Source organism: Pelodiscus sinensis, chromosome 1, assembly GCF_049634645.1.
Source record: "Pelodiscus sinensis isolate JC-2024 chromosome 1, ASM4963464v1, whole genome shotgun sequence".
Classification (NCBI taxonomy): Eukaryota; Metazoa; Chordata; order Testudines; family Trionychidae; genus Pelodiscus; species Pelodiscus sinensis.
The window spans coordinates 110,460,168-110,480,446 of record NC_134711.1 but is presented as its reverse complement, the minus strand read 5'-3'; the positions used below and the strand labels follow the sequence as shown (position 1 = coordinate 110,480,446).

General features: G+C 42.9%; 1 protein-coding gene across 34 annotated transcripts in view; it reads left to right on the top strand.

The window, feature by feature from the left end:
• The window catches only part of MICAL3 (microtubule associated monooxygenase, calponin and LIM domain containing 3), a 234,780-nt gene that overhangs the window by 116,021 nt on the left and 98,480 nt on the right, over positions 1-20,279 (top strand). For 24 of the 34 annotated variants that reach the window (XR_012895684.1, XM_075896972.1, XM_075896909.1 and 21 more), the window contains 6 exons: positions 1,349-1,462; positions 7,542-7,649; positions 11,090-11,197; positions 12,030-12,216; positions 15,314-15,402; positions 16,587-16,674. Coding sequence is in view for 33 of the 34 variants with exons in the window: in XM_075896972.1 (XP_075753087.1) it covers positions 1,349-1,462; positions 7,542-7,649; positions 11,090-11,197; positions 12,030-12,216; positions 15,314-15,402; positions 16,587-16,674 (694 nt within the window). In the remaining variant the exon portion in view is untranslated. The remainder of the gene's footprint in view (positions 1-1,348; positions 1,463-7,541; positions 7,650-11,089; positions 11,198-12,029; positions 12,217-15,313; positions 15,403-16,586; positions 16,675-20,279) is intronic. The other 10 variants (XM_075897029.1, XM_075897037.1, XM_075897021.1 and 7 more) reach the window with 2 other exon arrangements.

Below are 20,279 nucleotides of genomic sequence, written 5' to 3'. Positions count from 1 at the left end.
TACTTTTGATTAGTAAGAGGGAGTGAATGGGGCTGACAAAAATGCTTAAAGTAGAAAGAGTGAAACTGGTTAATGTGTCTAAATGGGAAAAAAGCATGACCAGTAACTGGCTTTTAGCACAGTTGTGGGCTCTGTTTTTTTGCCAAGGCAGTGAGATTGTAACCATGTTGATCGCAGGGTGTTAGAGAGACTAGGTGGATGAGGTAATGTCTTTTATTGGTCTCAAAAGCTTATCTCTCTCACCAAAAGAAGTTGCTCCAATAAAAGATATATTACCTCACCCACCTTATCTGCTTGTTGTCATAGCATATTTTATCTGGCAGTCCACACAGTCATCCATTTGGGATTATCTCAACAGACTGAGCCTACCATAGGTAGCATACAGATGTGTTTATATTTGCCATTGTTTACTTTTCATCCCTCCTGCAACATAGCTTATTGGGAACTGCATGATACTCAGGGTTATTGCCCTGTCTACCTGGAAGTACAAACACATGGATTTGTTAGCCAACCCCAGTAGGCATTGTTCTGTATCACAACAACATTGGTGTATAACAGATTAGCAAAATGAGTTCAAGCACTGCCAAGATTAGGAGAGCAAGGGGTGTGGCATGTGAGGACTGAGGCCTATTGCCAAACTGTAGTAGGATGGCTAGTGGCGTGGAGGTGCTGGGGCAGGAGTGGGAAGCTTGCATGAAATTTTTCAGTAAACCTGGCTCCAGCCAGCGCTGCTGAGTCCCTTAGTTTTCATAAGCCCTACAGCTTTCTACATCCCAGTGTTTTAAAGGAGCCAATGAGGTCATTGCTGGGAGCTGAATTCATAGAACTTGGACTGCCTTACCCCAAAATGAGTGTTTCTGTGCACAAAGCATGAGGAATGCAAACCATTGTGCATAGGTCTGTCAATCTCAGTAAAGAAAATCCTTTTTAAAAAGAGCTGGGGTGAAGCAAGCACCAAGGATGGAGCTGCTATGGGTACTATAGCCATGCCTGTTGGTTAGTGGTGAGCTTACTTTGGATGTGAATGTCAGACAGAAGCTGTGCACTTGCTTAGTTTTAGGTGCAGACGGTGAGTTCTAAATGACTCTCTAATTCAGCTGTTTCTCCCTAGCCGTAAGATGGTGAATCCAGAGCTTTGCTAGTGCAGAATTGCAGTCCATTTTGGATCTCAATTAGAAGAAATGAAGGAGTCTTCATCTGGGAGCTTTTCTTGCTATTCTGTCTTGCATGTGGGCTTTCATGCCTTTTGTCTGGCATTGGTCTTGTTGTGAGCTTTGTTTCTGTTCCTTTTTGGGTTTGGTTTTTCTCCTCGTTTTGTTTATTTCTTCCCCTGTTCCTTATCCTACAGAGATCTCCTCGTTTTTTTTCTGGTGACCAAGTGCCTGAGCAAGCATTGAATGTTGAGCAGAGGGCTTGCCAGCTGGCTGCCCTCCTGGAGCCGAGGCCGCCAATCAGGCAACAGGTGACTACTGCCCACTCTGGCAGTCTGTATCTGTTTAAGAGAATGGGGTGTTGGGTGGCTGCTGGCATCAGTGATTTAGATGAGTGCACTGACTGTTACTCTACACCATGTTACAGATAACATACACAGCTCTTGTTTTGAGCATTTTTTTACTCCACTTCTTTCCCTGTCAATTCTTAACTCTTTTCTTACTTGCTGAAGGTGCATATCATTTGCCATTTCATAAAGTAGAATACAATTGACAAGGATGATCAATGCCAAAGTTTCAGGTCATATGCTAGTCACAAGCTAGGCTCAAGTCATGAAATGGCTCTCTGCTAAAACAGAGGTAATTGGTGTGAAGCACCACTTGTTTCTGGGAGTGGGAACAATTGTTTACCCTTTTTCAGGCACTAATCTGTGGCCATGAAGGGAGCCAGTTTTGTGTCATGCTTCCAATAGCACCATTTCCAGCAGTAAAACTGGCTGCTTGTGCAGTTTCTCTCTGGTTCTATCACAAACTTCTGAAGTTATTTTTGTCCTCTCACCCAGCTATCCTCTTGACCAGTGGGAACCTGCCACTTTGGGCTGTAATTTCTCCCTAGCCTCTCCCCCATATGCACCACCACCACCCCAACATCACCACACAGTCATGCTTGGGAGGTCTTCACCAGTACTTTTTGGCAGGTAGTAGGAAGCTTTTAAAGGCAAATGCCATCTACTTCTGAAGAATCTTTCTAAATCAGTTTTCTAGCACTCATTCATTATTGGGCCTAACCAAGTGAGTTATAAGATCAAGAATACATATTCCTGCGCCTCCAGAAATATAATCTATGCTATCATGTGCCGAAAGTGTCCGTCTGCTATGTACATTGGACAAACGTCTCAGACACTTCGCCAAAGAATCAATGCCCACAAAACAGACATTAGACAGGATCACAAAGAAAAAACAGTTGCTTGCCATTTCAACCAGAAAGGACACTGTCTCAATGACCTACTCACCTGCATCCTACTTCAGAAGACATTCAAATCTGCACTTGAAAGGGAATCCTCTGAACTGGCATTCATGCTAAAATTCGTCACTCTCCGCGGGGGGCTGAACAAAGACTCCAGCTATCTTACCCATTACAAAGATAGCTTCCCCAATTATCACCTCTAATACTATTAACTCAGACATCTACCCTTCCCCACCTCTAATATCATTAACTCACAGGCATTCACCTCCCCCCCCCCCCACATCCCCCTTCTGTTCTGTAATGTGATTTGTCCTTTTCATATGTGTTCATTTTTTTTAAATTGTATCCTTTGGTATATATTGCTGTGACTATTTTCTTCCACTATTTGATCTGAGGAAATGGGTCTGGCCCACGAAAGCTCATCATCTAATAAACCATCTTGTTAGTTTTTAAAGTGCTACATAGTCCTGTATTTTGTTTCAGCTACACCAGACTAACACGGCTACATTTCTATCACTATTCATTCATATGAACTGACTTCCCAAACATGAGCTGTGTGTAAAAAGATTCAGTGGTGTTGTCTTAAGCCTGCAAACAGGTCCAGGGTTTCTGCTGGGTGTCACAGCTTTCACAAGCTTCCTCAAAGTGAAATTTTGCAAGAATAAAGTCAATTTGATTCTGCTGCTCTTTGGGGAAGCTGTTAGCAGCAGCAGCAGAAGCAACCACTGGTGAGAAAGATTCATGCTGTGGCTGGGACAGTTGGAAATCTTTTCAGCCATGGAAAACTGGGGGAGAGGTCACATTCAGATTTATTAATACCAATTAGTTGAAGACTGATATGGTGGATGATGCCTGCATCCTCACATGCATTTCAGCAACCGAAGTTGAATGCGCATAAGCAAAAATATACTTATCTTTTTGTATTGGTCTGTGGCTAGCAGGTGTAGCCCTCTGACTGTTCATTGTCAGATTAATGTTTTCAAGCCTATGGGATTGAGTGGAAAAGATGAATGGGATTAGTCCCATGTTTCTCTTTCCCATTAATACTGTGTGATTTTTGTGAAGATGTGGAAGAAGCAGAGAGCATGATGTAAGGAGAGATAGAAGGTAAGGTGGAGAGGAGGAAAAGAGGAAACAGACATTGAACCTGAGGCACCATGAAGTAGTCTATTAAGAAGAGAAAAAGCAGGAAAATGGAGTGAAGCCAAGAAGAGAGAAAGTAACTAAAACAAGAGATTTAATAAATTACACAATTAAAATTTACCGTTTAATGGCTAAGTGAAATGAACTGAGTACCCAAGTGAAAGGGCACATTACATTGCAAGAGTTAGGAAAGCACAGTTATTCTTCACCCTGCTAATGGACTTGGTCCTTAGGCTAGTATATGTCAGGTACATTTTCAAACTCTGCATATAAGATCTAAATACAGCTATTTTTGTGGGTCACATAAAAATAGCTCTGAGTTTTTTTTCCCTTTCTCACAGTGGTTGATTTCTTTTTTTAAAGGATCAGCTATTTGGACTTTCAGAACATTTTCTCACCAGTACCTCCCAATTTGGACTAAAATTATTTGATTTCATTGCTTTTAATTATTGTCTTTTGCATAGTTACTTCAGGTGCTTCTTAGCAGCTGGCGCTAATGAACCAGGGGAGGTGTTGTGGGTTGAGAGATGCATGCTGAGATAGTGATTTCTGAGTTCTGCTATGGAGAAGCCATTTCAGAGTTACATGGATTATCAAGTTGGGAACTCTGTCTGGGCCTTAGGGTAAGCAAAGGCCGAAGAGGGACTAGTGCTCATACTTTTTCTTCAAGAGACTTCCCTGTTGGTATTCCACAGCAGGTGTCGGTGTGTCCCCATGCTGCAGACCAGATTCTTTACAGTAGTGCCTGGTGGGGGGGGGGCATGCATGTGTGGTGAGCAGGGTGCACATGTGCAGCGTGGTGCAACTGCACATGCACAAGCACCTTCCCCTCAATTCCTTCTAACATTCCCAGAGCTCGGCAGTGCTATTCACTCAGCATTGTTTTCTCTAGATAAATAGTTTGTTTCCATCTTTTCATGTTGTTCTTCCCTTAGATGAAACCAACAAAGTTCCTCCCCTCTCTCCCCTCAAAGAAAGCCTCTACAAAACAAACAAACAAACAAATCTGTTGTCCAAGTTGTTTTCCCCCCGTTGTTCCAGCTTTGCCCTGTTGGACAGAAGTGCCTGGATCACCAGGATTTAAACGCTGCTCCACCTGTAATGACGTGATGACTGTCTGTTGGAGATGGGCAAGGTGTGTGAAATGTCTAGGTGAGAGTCACGTGCAGCAGGATTGCCACCAGTATGCCAAGCTTAAGGTGTGTATGCGTAGGAATAGAGGCCTCTGCCTTAAGATGCTTATGCTTGAAAAAGCACAGCACCCGGCCTCCAATCCAGGCACTCAACAGCCTGAAAAGCAGAAAGCTGACGGGGAAAAATCCCCTAAGAAATGCGCCTCCTCTTTATCTCATAAATCACAGTTGCCCAAGCAGCGCGTTACTGAGAAATCGGCACCAAAAGTCGAGGCCGCACCGCAATGATGCACTCGGTGTGTCTGGCACCCAATGTGACATCACTAAACAGGGTACGCAAAAACCCTGCACCAAGGTAAGACCTAAATGTGCAAGCCTTAAGAGGTTCAGTGCCCATTGTGGCAACGGAGAAACCAAAGGCAGAACCATCGGTACTGAGGCTACGTCAGTCTGCACCACAATCTCCACTGGCACCAGACTCTGGTACCATCAATGCAGCTGCTGGTGCTACAACTTTATTAGTGCCACAACAGTCATGGGTGCTGATGGACATGCAGTCAACATTGGCACCACTTATGGTGCCATCATTAACAGCACCATCTTCACCAGTACCGAGATACCTCCATCACAAGGACCTCACTGTCTCTTCCACCTTTATTCCCCATTCCTTGGCACCGATACATTGCTGGCCACAGCGGCGCTGAGGCCCCTCTTCTCCTACGCTTCTATCCAGCAACAAAGATGATGGAGGGGAGTTGTTATTTTCACGTCAGCTGGCACCGAGGTTTCGGTACCGGCCTCCCCACCCTCCTTTTAGACATTCAATGGGGGGGCCACAGTCCTCCCTGGGGACCACACCCGTGGATACCGCCGTCATACCGTACAGCGCACAATTGCAGTTATGGAGACCATGCACATATAATTATAGGAGAAAACGCACTAAAAAGACGGACAAACAACCTGCACCCTCCACTCTAGTCTCCATCTCCTCAGAGGCTTCAGAAGGATGCACCAGATCAGCAGACCCATGAATCAGGACCTGATATGTCTTCTGACACCAACTCATCGTCTCAACAACAATGTGGTTTGGGCAGATAACAGTACAGATGTAACCAAACCAATGCTGTGAACCAGCCACCTCAACAAAATAAGCACATTTGAAGCATTGGTCAAGGGACTGAAAACATCTTCCCCAGCTCCAGAGTTGCTACCTTCTGACAAAGCATTCAATCATCAATTTCTATCCTTTTACACCGCATGGCAGGCCCTAATATCTGACAAATGGATGTCACAATCAATCTGTATAGGATACAGTATCCCCTTTATCTCCATCCCCCTGCTCACCCACCTACCCTGTCCCTCTTCAGGGACCACTCACGATGAAATCTTACAACAGGAGGTTGATCATCTCCTCTGAGTGATGAGGGGAGTGGATTCTACTCACCCTACTTTTTCACTCAGAAGAAAAATGGTGAATGGTGCCCCATTTCAGATCTTAGAACCCTCAACAAATTCGTAAAAAGGCAAAAGTTCAAGATGGTGATGCTGACTACCATTTTCCTGCTCTGGAGCTGGGTGACTGGTTTTCATGTCTTGACTTTGAGGATGACTATGTTGATGTGCACATTCATCCCGCTCATAGGCACTTTCTCCACGTTGTCCTAGGTATGTGCCACTGCCTGCCATTTGGACTGTCCATGGCACCAAGGGTCTTCTCCAACATGCTTACAGTAGCCACTGCCTACCTAGGGAAAAATAATTTGTGAATTTCCTTATCTTCACAACCGCCTGATAATGTCCAAATCGGAGGCACAGTCCCAACACAATATTCATACAGTCATGTCTTGCTTCCATTCCTTGGGCCTACTAATAAATAAAACAAAGTCAATCCTCATACCGGTACAGTCCATACAGTTTATAGGAGCACAGCTCGATTCAACCGTGTCAATAACTTCCTTGCCCATTGAAGGGGTCAAGAAATCAGGGACCTGGTTCAAAAGCTTTACATAATGCCGCGGGTCACGGTGCATAATTGCCTTCAGCTGCTCAGCCACATGGCAGCATGCAATCCAGTGGTCCCCAGTGCATGCCTATTCATGAGTTGCCTGCAGTGTTGGCTCAGTTAGGTGTACAGGCCAAACTACCATCCCCTCACCAGGCTTCTCTCCATTTTGTTCATTGTAAAAAATGCTATCTAATGTTGTTCATAGCTCATTACTTTCTGTTCCAGAGTGTTTTATCTTTTTGTTTGTTGCCATTTAATATAACATGCATGTGGAAGATAAATGAAGTGACCTTAAGAGAAATTAAAGCTTAGAGTGGATTATAGGATGAAATTCACTCTTAAGTTTTTAATGGAGGCACTTCCATTGTAGCAGTGAGGATGCTCAGGGCTGGGGATATGAGGTAGTTTCCTTTTCTCTCCACTCCCAGGAAGGCAACTTTATTTGGCCTTTGTACTTTAAAAACTGGGAGGGGGGTCTCCCCTTGTCCCGAAATACGAAGTACATTCAAACCTGCCTCACACTCCTGCCTCAGCTGTAACACAGATTGCATTTGGACAAAGTAGGAGGAGCACCTAAGATGGACTTGGGCTCTTCATGAACGTTTATCTAACTGCATTGCAGGGAGCAGTAATGCACAGAATGTGCGGTTTCTGTGCTGGTGCTGGCTTCCGAAGTAAGAGAAGAGGGAGTGAATTTAAATGGCAACAAAGTTTGGTGCCTAACTTCCCTTCAGTTAAGGAAAGGGAGGAGGTAATGCAGACAGTCACCTCCCTGACTCTACTTAAAGGTTCCTTTGTGATCTTTTGGGTTTTTAAAATCCGTGTCCCTTCTTGATTTTTTTCCAATGTATTTTATTTTTTAGACAGAGACTGAACCGTCTCGTCGATTCTTTGTTGACCAGTGGGAGCGCTCCCTTAGCCTCCGCACTTCCAACCGCCCTTCTTCACCCTCATCTGACTCTCTTCGACAGGTAGAATGGCCTGGGTCATGCAAGCTGCACTCAGCTGTACCCGCTGCCCCACCCACCTCCCACCAGCAGAGGATGTGCCACAAGAGATCTAGGCTTGTAATGCTTCATCACCTTGATATGGCTGAGTTCAGTGGACATACACACTTGCACATAGGAAAAGCCAGATGCAACCTGTGGCATATCTTGGTTATTCCAAGCTGTACAGTCATTTGGAACAAAACATACTTAAAGTTTAAATGGAAAAAAATCTGCTGAGTCTGATTTGGGGTCCTCAATAGCCTCCAATCAGCTTTTTCCAATACTGGAATTCTCTTGGCTATGGAATAATCTACAGGGACATGAAAGCTTTTTTAATGTTTGTTGCTTCCCTTTGAGAGCTTGATCCAAACTATGGCATGGTTTTGTATGTATATATTTAAGGAGACAAAGCAGGACTAATGGAGGAAAATCACTTGTGGCTTCCTGAAAAGGCTAGTGGAAATTAAAACGGCTGGAAATCACAGTACAAGCAGCAGGAATTCAGTTGGTCTTCCAATGTATAAAGGATATATGTCCATGGCACAAAAAGTCACTGCCCAGAAGAATCCAGTAAGTGAAATAGTATAGGTGTTGCAGGTCAAGATTTTCATTATACCTGTGTTGGTTGACAGCACCCACTGTGTGCAAAGCTGCTCACAGTATAGATAGAAAGAAAACTCTACTCTCAGGCTGTTTACAGGTCTGGTTGAAAAAATTGTTGATGGAAAATTGGGGCTTCAACTGAATGGAATTTTTCACAAAAAAACGCTACTTTCCATGGTGCAAAAATTACAGCATGAAACATACTAACAGGATTTTGAGAGAAAAGAAAAAGTGTTGTTTTTTACCGAAAAGTCAATTTTCCATTTTTGGGGTGGAAGAGACACTTTCCAATCCGCTCCACAAACAGTAGGAGGGGAAGGACATGAGTAACAATGTTCATATCACAATGTTCATATCTGATCAGCTGTTTGTCGGCTCAGCACGATAGTTTGGACACGCGGGTGTCGACATCAAAGGTATTTGTCGACCATCCAGGTAAGCCTCCTGGGATGAGGTATACCTGGGTGGTCGACAAATACCTTTGATGTCGCCACCTGCGCGTCCAGACTATCGCGCTGAGCCGACAAACAGCTGATCAGCTGTTTGTCGGCTCAGCGCGGCAGCCATGTAAATTTAAATGAAGCGGCGATTATTTAAATCGCCGCTTCATTTTACTATGTCTGGTAGCCTAATCTACATGCCTCTGGCGACAGAGGCATGTAGTCTAGACGTACCCTTACTTTCACTTACACTTGTACAGTGCAGACACACAGAGATTATGGAGTTACTACTTATATGGATGGATGCTTATCTACTACAGGATGGACCTTTCTGGTTTGGCACCCCGGGGAGCTTAGTGGTCCTGAACCAGGGTGTTTGCCAGACCAGGGAAGGTCAGGGCTTCCCCCTCGGCCATCAGTCCTGTTTCCAGGCACCAACCCCGGTCCCTGGGCTCTGCCCCCAGCCCTGGCCAGAGTTGCACTCCTAGCCACACCAGCAGCCATTGTCCAGCCCTATTGCTGCCAGCCCCAGCCTAGGCAGTGCTCCCTACTTATGGCCTGGGCTGCACTCCAGCTGCTGCCATGAGCTGGGGCTGCACTTCTGACCCTAGGCCGCCCCCACTCCCAGCCAGATTCTCTGATCTAGCAATATCCATGGTCCTGACAGTCCACAGATGTTGCCAAACCAAAGAGTACTGGATTTTTGAATTTCAACCTGTAGATATCAGTGATGATTGTCTGGCTCTGCCCCTAGCTTCTCTAGGCTTATTCTTTAGGAAACATTCCTGAAATATTGAATTTCCAACTCTTTAGTGTTTCATGATGCTACAGTGCTCACAAACGTGAAGATATTAACATCAGTAATTGATTGGTAATTACAGCTGTGGAATCCAAGAATAGACTGTTTGAATTCCTAATTTTTTGTAAAATATTACTATTTTACAGATCATGGGACTATAATCTGTGTCATGATTCTATAAACATATATTCTCTAATTTTGGGAGTACTACAATTTGCACCAAAATGCAGAAGGAAATGGAATCCTGTGGTTTCCATGACAAATGATGGGGGTCATAGAGATGAGCGTTCCATGGGGACAGTCAGAATCCCTCTTGTACTGTGAATGTTTTGGCCATGTTTTTACACAGGGACATTTCTGAGCATGTAGTAAAGAAACTCTGCAGTGTAAGTAAGAGAATTTCTGGTTGCAAAAGGTTTGTTGCTTCAGAGTAGTGTATCCCAGGAACGTTGAAAGGGCTGAATATGGAAGGCTGAATCAGTTCTACATTTACTGATGAGACTCCAGCAATGCCTTCTCTTTGTAAGTCAGAGAAACAGTCAAAATACTCCTTAATCTGAATAAGTGACACTGCCTGGCTTGCTGCCTGCTGCTGTATTGAGACACATATGCGGTGCTTGTGATAGGGTTGCCTTTCTTTAGAAGTTTTTATTTTCTTAACCACTTAATTACTGCCAAATGTCATGGTTTTTTTTTATATATATATATAATTGTACTGCTAGTCCTGCACTATCCAACTTAGCTAGAAAACAAACCGTAAACTCCTTTTGGGCCTCATTTCCTGAGTCAAGAACCAAACTGCTTGGATTCCTAACCATCTAAATTGAAAGATTTGTTGCAACTTAGTTTGATCCAGATGCTCCAAGTTATAGAGCTAGCAAAAACACCCTTAACAAAATAGCCTACAAGTAAAATTGGCGTGCATACTTGGTGTCATGTATACAGAGGTGCAAATCTAATGGGTAGGATCAGAGGCTCCCCATAGAATTTCCAGAAAAATTCTAGAACCCCTTTGTGTACTGTGAATAGGCATTCTGGCAACAGAAGAAGACGTAAAGATTTTTAGGAATTGCTGTGACTCAGTCTAAGCTTCAGGGTTTCTTCTCCCTGGAAACAACTTGTTCCCTATTGCTAAGCACCTGTGTGAACGTACATGAACAATTCTTTGAATTTAAACTTTATAAAATACCTCTTTTCTACTTATTTCCCCATTGTCCTCCTATCTGGAAGCTAAAACTAGACCTAGCTTTGTTCCTCTCAGAGGAAAACAAATTTTCGGGTCCTTTATATGCAAAATATCTTCTGAACAAAGAAGAAAACATACTACTAATCTCAGAGTGACCAATTTCAGACTTCCCTCTTTTTAGTTACTGTTACAGTTAGTGCTGGGCTGTGCTGGTGTTCACTGATGATGCTGATTCTGCTGTTACTACACAATCACTCTGTGTTGTCCACTGTCCTGGCATGGTTTGACCTCTCTGCACCTTTTCATCACTTATTCTTTTATCATTTTGTCATCTTTTTTAATTTGATTTTTTCTTTCCTCGCTTCCCTGCTGTTTTGTCCCTTCCATCTGGTAGAAGTATATAAAGATGTACACAGGCGGAGTGAGCTCATTGGCTGAGCAGATAGCCAATCAGCTTCAAAGGAAAGAACAGCCCAAAACCCTTCTAGACAAGAAGGAACTGGTAAGAGAATGACATACTGAAGATGGTATGTGTTTGTGATTAGAAGTTCTGTAGCTCTGCAGTGATTTTCGGTCTTTAGTTGTCTCGAAAGGGGCTGGTGATACTTTGTAACAACTTTACAGAGGTCTTCATTTTCTTCCCTAGCCCTCCCCTTGTTTTCCTTGTAAAGTCTGTTGTAATCTACTGCCAACATGCTTGGACCAAGGATGCTAACTTGAGAGACTGAGAAATCCTGAATCGCAAATGCACAGAGCAGTGTTTGATCCAAGCAGGATACTTCTGGATAGCAGTGGCCTTGGAAAGATCTTTATTCACAAATCTCAAGGAGACTGAAATATAGGGCTAACCAGCAGCTCACTGGATTCGTGATGCTTCTGGCAATTAATGTGTTGAGTTGTAATTTGAAAATCTTAGTTCCAAAACTCGCCTTAGTCTCATGCAAGTGAATACAGAAGTTAGGAACATTCCAGAAGTAAAGGTCTCATCTGACTTAGCAAGGCTGTGCATCTTATGCTTCCTTCAATCGGATGTCTCTAGGTCAGTAGCCTCTTGTGAGATCTTTAGCTCCTCTATTCAAGGAGCTGGAAGCTGTAATCTAAAGGGAAGCCTTATTTATATTGGTGTATGGACTGAAACCCACATGGCCTTTCTTCTTGAACTTGAAGGTTATTTATTGTCTCTAAGTGGCAGTTGTATGCCTGGTGCATATGCCCTGGGTAGAAGTCACAGAATGGCCCCTTCTAGATGCTCAGTATCCATAGATGAAAAAGGTGACCTTGGGAGGGAGGTGAGATTGCACAAATAACCTTGGTCCTGCCTTATCTCTGTCCAGGGCTCGCTCAAAAAGGAATTCCCCCAGAACTTGGGAGGCAGCGATGTCTGTTACTTCTGTCGGAAGCGGGTCTATGTGATGGAGAGGCTAAGTGCTGAAGGCAAATTTTTCCACCGCAGCTGCTTCAAGTGTGAATACTGCGCCACCACCCTTCGCTTATCATCTTACGCCTACGACATTGAAGATGGTAAGAGAAATTACCTGTTGTCTTCCTAATATACCAAAAGCATTCTCTTACTGTACTAGAGCATTGCCTTAAGATCTCAGCGCTGGCTTCACTTTACAAATATTGACGGGTGAGGAGCAATAATAGCTCTTCCAAAAATACCACCTTTCGTTTAACTGTATATGGGACTGTATCATTTTGGCCACCTCTCTTACAAGTCTATCACATACAGAACACCAGACCCAATACTGTTCCCTCAGTCACCACTTCTAACAAATATTTCTATATACAGCTAATTGGTCACTTATTCCAACTCTTTGTTTCCCCATTCACCTAGTTGAATCTGTACATAGATACAAAAGTGGAAGGGACCTCAAAAGATCATTGTGTGATGCATTGTCACACAACCAAGAGTAATAAAGTCCTTCAACCCTGAGAAAGAGGAGGGGAAGGGGAAATCTCGGAACCATCATCAGCCAGCCTCTCAATGAAGCATACATGGGCCTTTACAATGTGCCCCCTCAAGGACATCAAATGTGAATTGCCAGACCAAAAGGCCCAGTGGTAGCTCTGAAGGACACATCTAAAAGAAACAATAGTAGCCTTCTTATTAATCAAAGACTAGGGAGGGAAGACATTCTTGGTCACTGCTGTAGCCTGGGCATTCAGAAGTGGCAGACTATACAATAGAATCCTCTGCTTGTCAATCTGAGGGTACGTCTAGACTACATGCCTCTGTTGCCAGAGGCATGTAGATTAGGCTACCAGGCATAGGAAAATGAAGCGGCGATTTAAATAATCGCCGCTTCATTTAAATTTACATGGCTGCCGCGCTGAGCCGACAAACAGCTGATCAGCTATTTGTCGGCTCAGCACGATAGTCTGGACGAGCGGGTGTCGACATTAAAGGCATTTGTCAACCACCCAGGTATGCCTCCTGGGATGAGGTACATTAGGATCCTTCCTGAGCTGCATGGGTGGAAATAGTTTCTGCTGTCTGCACCAGTGTTCCCTCTGACAGCAAGCATTTACAATGTTTTCTGCCAGCAATCATCCAAGTACCAGTCAGTGCCACGTGAAGACTTACCTGAGTCTGTTCAAATAAAGCTGTGTCTTCACAATGCTGATAGCACTGAAACCCAAACTAACATTGCTTCCTGAGCAGCAGTGTCCAGCTAGAACTCTGTGGTACTTCACAGAATCTTAGAAAGGCAGGGCAAGAGGGGACCTCAAAAGAACATCTAGTCCAGTCTCTGTTTTAACACGGAGACAGGATTAGGTATATCTACACCAAAAAACATGCCTATTTGTCTAACTGTTCTTTAAAACCTCAAATGATGGCAAGTTTGTGATCTCCCTAGGTAATCTCTTTCAATACTTTACTATTAGTTAGAATGTTTTCCTTAATATATAACTTAAATCTTTTTTGCTGCACATACATCTGATTTTTCTTGTTCTATTCTTGGTGGATAATTAGAATTATTGACCATTGTCCTCTGTATAAAAGCTCTTAATACGTTTGAAGATTGTTATTCAGTTCCTCCCATCCTTAGCCTCCTCTTGTTTACACTAAACATGCACGATTTCTCCACCTTTCCCTCATAGATCAGGCTCTTAAACCTTATATCATTTTTGTTGCTTTGTCTGGATTTTTCCAGCACGGTGCTGAAATCTTTACACAATATCCCAGCAGAAGCCTCATCAATGCAAAATAAAGCAGAACAGTTACTTCCCATGTCTTATGACACGCATGTCAGTACACAGAATATTAGCGTTTTTCACAACAGCAACCCACTGTAAAAAAGTACCAAGGGCAGATGAGAAATGTATCCAATATTTCACTCTGTTTTCTCTGAGAGAAGACTAGAGCCATTCATTTCTTAATATTATTCATCTATCTGGATTAACAGATGAATCAGTGTTCTGTAGTCAGCAGTATTAAGGGAAGCTGTGAGATCTAAAAGAATCACTATATGCCACATGATCTGATTACATTGTCAAAAGGAGGCTAATAAGAATATTGTGGTCTTGGTTTCATACTCAGGTCTAAAACCAGATTACAAGGAATTACGAAAGTCTGTGGACCAGTGGGATAGCCAGAAGCCTGACTTCGGGTGGGTGGACAATAATGGAGGGGGAAATGGGACAAGTGGGATGGGGGGTAATCTCCATCTCTGCTCCCTATCTGGAGCAGGGGAAGCCCCAACCCTATTTCCTGGCTAGAGCGCTGGGTAAGCCTGGATACAAAGTACATGAACGAACCATGGCTCTCAGGCCCATCCGTGGCTATGCATCTGCTGCAGATTCATAATATTGTCAGTGATGCCTTTCTCATACCCTTATCAGAAATGTTCCTCAGAAAAGGACAGCTGGACAGAGGGCAATAGTTGGAGAGATTGGCAATATAAAGAGCTGTTTTTTTGAGCAGGGACATCTCAAATGTGAAATTTAGTCACTTTGTTTTCCTGAAAGGAGACAATGTTTTCAAATAATGGACCCCCAGTGTTCTCTGGGTAGATTTTACCAGCCAGGAAGACCATGAGTCCAAATTGTAGGTTGCAGCCTTAAGCCCTCCAAGCAACTTCCAGAGAGCAACCTGGACTACATTCAGATGGATCCCATGAAGTCTGTTGATTAGGAAGATGAGACTGTAAATATAATCTCTTTTTGGGGGGAAAGGGGGGAGAAGTCTCAGTGTATTATCAACATAGTTCCTTCAGAGTTAACACCAATCCCCTCCCTCATCCCTCTGCCAGTGGTATTCATTCTTGCTTTTCCCAGAAGTGCTTCTGCCAGCTTTTCATGTGATGATGGCTTTGTTCTTCACACACTGCCGCATTGTTAGTGTGTGATACCACAGAAGCCTCAGCTCTGCTTTGGTGACTGATTGGATGTCTGTTAAATGGCTGTCAGGCTCCCAATGGAATAGGCACTGTTTAGGGCGGGGGAGAGGAGGACTTGAGTTAAAACTTCAGAGTGTTTGTCTCCAGGCGTACTGAGGGAATAGGGCTGGGAAGTGGCCATAGCCAAATAAATCTCATTTGAGGTAGTGTTATATTGTATAGGTCTAGATATTGTGTTCTCAATGTTACCCCTTTCTCTTTTATTCTGACTGCAGGTAAATTCTACTGCAAACCTCACTACTGTTACCGACTCTCTGGTTATGCTCAGAGGAAGAGACCAGCAGTGGGTCCTCTGTCAGGAAAGGTAACTTTTTATTCTAATCTGACATGTTGGGTGTAATGGATTTTGGTCTTTGCTACTAGAAAAATGTATGTTTTTGCAGAGGGTAGAAGAATTTATAATGAATCACATTGTTTAAATGTTGTTGTGAGGTCTTACCTCTTTGTAAAGTGGTAAGTTCAAGAGACTTTATGTTGTAATTAGTAACCCCTTGCATTTCCCCCCCACACACAGTCTAGGATTTTGATATCTGTTTAATCTGGAACTGTAATAATTACTGAAACCTATGTAAAAACCAGAAAAACTAGAACTATCGAGTTGACAGCCTTTCTGTTTATTGGAAAGATTTGGTTAAAATGAAGCCAGTGATTTTTGGTTTCTCATCAGGAAATGCAGTCTCATCTGTGAGGGCTGGGTTTGGAGTTCCACTTACATGGGTCAAAATGGAGGGCTTCCTTAAGAGGATTTGCCTTGCATTAATAGGAATCTATTACTAGAAAGAGACAGTTTTTTCTCACTTAATACTAACAGGTAGAATCATGCTAGGAAAAAAGGGCCAAGGCATACTGTGTAGTGTGTAGTACAAAAAGTGCTCCCTTCTTTACTCCCTGCACCCCATGAATCATTGGTTGGGCTAATTTTTCTGTTCACTTGGATTCTTTCTTCCCACACTTCTTTGGGAAATTGCATTGTAACAATGAGCAGTATTACCTATTAAGCTTGCTTTCAGTTCTCCCTTATCTTCTTAGAGCTGGACTCTCTGAGATGTGGAGCTTTTGTTTCTGTAGTAAGAGCTGTCTGCCCTCCCCCGTGCCATACCTATACCATAGCAAGTTAATGCTGTGCCTCCTTCATTCCTGTGCATGGAAACAATGCTGCCATGCTTGTTTCTGAAGTTGAAGGGCAAAAAATGAGTCATTTTGTAACTCCTGTGAGCAAGCTGTAGAAATGCCACCTATTTTGGTTTTCTTAAGTACATAAACTGATCTGCAGAACATAAATAATCAGATGATGATGCACTAGTTAGGCCGGACTCAAGTGTTTTTGCCAGACTCTGCCTAACCTGTAAATAATCACATGCTGCAGTGCAAGATGTGTTTGGGTGTGTTCAGTATTAAAATGTACTACCCCAAATTAAAAGTAAAAACTTCTAAGGGGTTTCCAATGTCTTCTCTGATTTTTTTTTTCTTTTTTCCCTCATTTCACAGGACAACAAAGGATCCCTGCAGGACACAATGGCAGCTGAAGCAAGTGGACGGGCAAATTCCATAGTCATTTCAGCAGAGAGGACTCCAGGTAGCTCCGCTTCATTCTTTGGCAGGGTGGTGCAGTACTCTCTCGGCCTCTTTGGCAGAGTTAGGGTGGCAAGCCAGCGCCTGTACAGCACAGTTTCTTCAGTCGGGCGCCAGGTAGCCCAAAATCCTTTGGACTCTTTTTTCATGTGTCAGCTGATGGCTTTTGGGGTGCCCTTTCTTTATGTCCAGTCAGAGGTTCTTGTGCAGATCCTGGGAGAGTTTTATCGGCAGCCTGCTGACCAGTAAGATTTTAACATGCCCCAACTTTGTAAGCTGTATAACTTGTGTGAATTTTGAGTATTGTATAAAAGCTTGAATATGTTCTTTTGTGTTGTGGCTTTGGGGCCTGGATTCTGTTCTTTTAAGGGGATTGTGTAAAATCATTCTTGGTGAACACAGATACTCAGTTCAGGAATGAGCCCAAATAAAAAGGCTTGATTGGTGAAGTCGGCATATTAGTCTTAGTAGAACTGAAGTAACTGTTGAACTACGGTAACTCATACACTGGATTTCTATGTTCACCTGAATTCTGGCTATAGTGCCCATCCTCCCAAACTTCTCATTAACCTGGTATCTAGATTAAAAAAAAAATCCCTGTTGATGTCTTTGTAGTATGGCTATTTAAGAATTCTTGGTGTCTTCTGTAGCTAATGGAAACCAATTCTTTAAACGCTTGAACTCCTTGGTGCTGGCAGATCGTGGTGCTCTCTCCTCATTATCAGAACATGTGCTGCTCTTGGCAAGTTGTTTTGGGAATTGGGTTATTACAGCATGTGTTATATTGCTCAGCATAGTCTGCTCTATCTGACAACTCTAATTCCTTCTAACTCAGGAGAAATGTTCTCTTTGTGCCACAGACTCTCATCTGGCCCAGCTCCTCAATTGTCCTCATTAAAAAATGCAATTTAATGGAGCAGGAGAAGTTGAGAGGGGTGCAAGAGGGAAGAGAGAGAGGTGGTTTCTAGTGTATGAGCAGTGAACCCTGTAGATAAACTAAGTCAATTGCTTTTAGGAGAGAGAGAATATTAAAATAGTCACACTTTGAGTAGCAAATGTCCCCAAATTACAGTACTAGCTTTAAAAGATCTTCAGGGATATAGTCAGCTTAAATCACACTTTTGTCTGAATATTTAAATTATTTTATTCATATTATTTATTATTTATTACAAATAAGATTATAACAGTAAGTTAGAGAATTCTATTTTCAATTATACTACGTGCATTTGGCAGCACTTTGAATGTAGTTAGTTTCCGTTTCCTCCTCCATTTGTGTGGCTTTTCCATACAGCAGAATGGAGGAGAGAGAAATTTTAAGGAAAATGGAATTATTAAATCTCAGCTTGGCCTCCTTGGCTTTGGCAAGTGTAGTACTTTAAATTGGTTTAACTGCTTCAGTTGAGTGATTTGAAGTTGCCTACTCTTTAAGAATCAGATTTTCCTTTAAAAATGAGAATTTTTTGGAAGGTACTTAACCTTTAAGATGAATGGCATATACTGGCTATTTCTTAGAACTTCACTGTTCAATAAATGCTGATGGAGAGAAGTGATGAGAGTAGATCATAAGCCATATACAGGTATGGCCAAATAAATGAATATTGGCTGCTATTGTAGTGTGACTGTGCATGGCTCTGTGGATAGATCTGTGGTCCGTCTACATGAGAGGAATAGTACAGAGGAGACATTTTAACAGCTGGCTTCTTTTATTCCTCAGCTTTTGAACATTAAATAGAATTCTGTAACACTGTCCCTTTAAAGGGCGGTGCATGGGGTAGCATGCACTCATACAGTACCAAGTATAGTAGAACTGCTCATTGTATTATTAACATACCCCCTGAAATCAGCCACAGGGTGGTATAGTGCACTGCTTACTCCGCTGTGTGCGTGGCAGACATAGACTTAATGGTGAGGAGGTGGGCATTGGTTTACCTCCTATGCTGAAATCTCCCTGTTATAGCTGAGATTTGATATCTTTCCCTAGCCTCATTGTAGGAAATCTTGTGTGCATCTTAAAACTATTGGCACTAATGAGAAGCGCGATAGAACTGAAGAGATATCAGTGTGCTTAAGAAACTTGCTGCAACCTCATTAACTGCAGGTCAGTTCACACTTAGCCAATGCAGCAGTATAACTGTTTGTATGCCTTGTAATCACCTGCCTTTGGATCCTGTTCTGCTGGTTGGGTCAGGAAGTATGTGACTAGTGTTTACAGTTTTGTGCTTTTAAAAAGAGAGGTGGGAGTGGGAGGGAGGATTAGAGCTAATTTTCAACTAGTGGGATTCGAAATGCAGTTGAAAGATGTGACTCTATTCCTGGAAAATCATAGGACATCCCCATTTGATGGTGCCCTGACTTTGGACTAGAAATGCTGTCTGTATGCTTAGCTGTATTTTATTAAACTGTGCTAATTAGAGACTATTGCTAGGTGGCCTATACTGTAGAATAGACTAGTACCTTAAGCATGAACCTGTCTGAATTGGAGCGGGGAGTGGTTTCCAAGCCTCTGCTTCTCTTGGCTGATGGACTTGCTACTGTGAGCTCTATATCTTCTGAGGACATTTGATCTCTTTTGGGCTAAACGTTACCAAATACAACCTGGATTAACGGTTGCAAATCCGGTGAGAGATTGAGCAAGTTTCAGTGGTGGTATAGGCTGCATGTGAAGTGTAAACTGTTTGGGAAATCAGCATAAGTAACAAAGAAGTTCGACATGCCATGGGCTTGGCATTCATGAGCGTAATTTAGAGAGTGGAGAAAAGGATGTGTTCTAGGAAAGACAAGTAATAGATGCAGAGTAAAGCAGCCCCATCTTATTCTTAACTTATGCTGGCACCATCCCAACACTTCTATGGTCAAAAATCAATGCAGGTGTAAGCAAGCAAAGCTTCCGTGAGGGGGGCATTGTAATAGTTTGTGCTAGATCTGAAGTTCATTTCCCACAGAATACCAAAAGGGGGTATAAATTACAATACTTTTCCATTTAGACTCACATGTTACTAACCCAAGTACACTTGGCATCTACTTTACTCCATCAGTGGGTCTGGCACTTTGTTTCTTAGCCAACTTGGGTAGAGGAGGTGGAAATTTAAGGACCTCCACATATTAAACACTATTCAGCAGGTTCAGTCAGCTGAGATGTGGTGAAATTACACTAAGTACTTTCTCACAGGAAGTTACTAATCTGATCTGCAGGTGTTAGTTGCTAAATTTGTCACAACACAGCCCCTTTCTAGTCAACATTAAATGCAGATAGTCTTATACCTTGTGTTATAATGGCTGTAGTTTTAGGGTCAATCTCTGACATCCAAGCCCAGTTTTCCAGCAATCAGTTTGAATCACAGCTCTGTCGAGGGTCATGTCTGGTTTGCCAAGGAGCCTGTGTGCACACTAGTAGGGCTTTAAGCGGGGCTTTTCAGAGACATTTATGCAAACTGGATGTAGCGGTACTGCTGTCGCTTCAGCTTGGGAAATAGTAATGAGTTGTTGCGCAGCTGCTTCCATTTGTTCCCAGTAAACAGGACTTCCCTTTGAAGCAAGGGTGGGGAGAGCTACAACTGTGCTTTTGGTGCTGAGCTCTGGTGTGCTTGTGGTAGATTTTGTAAGTCTTCT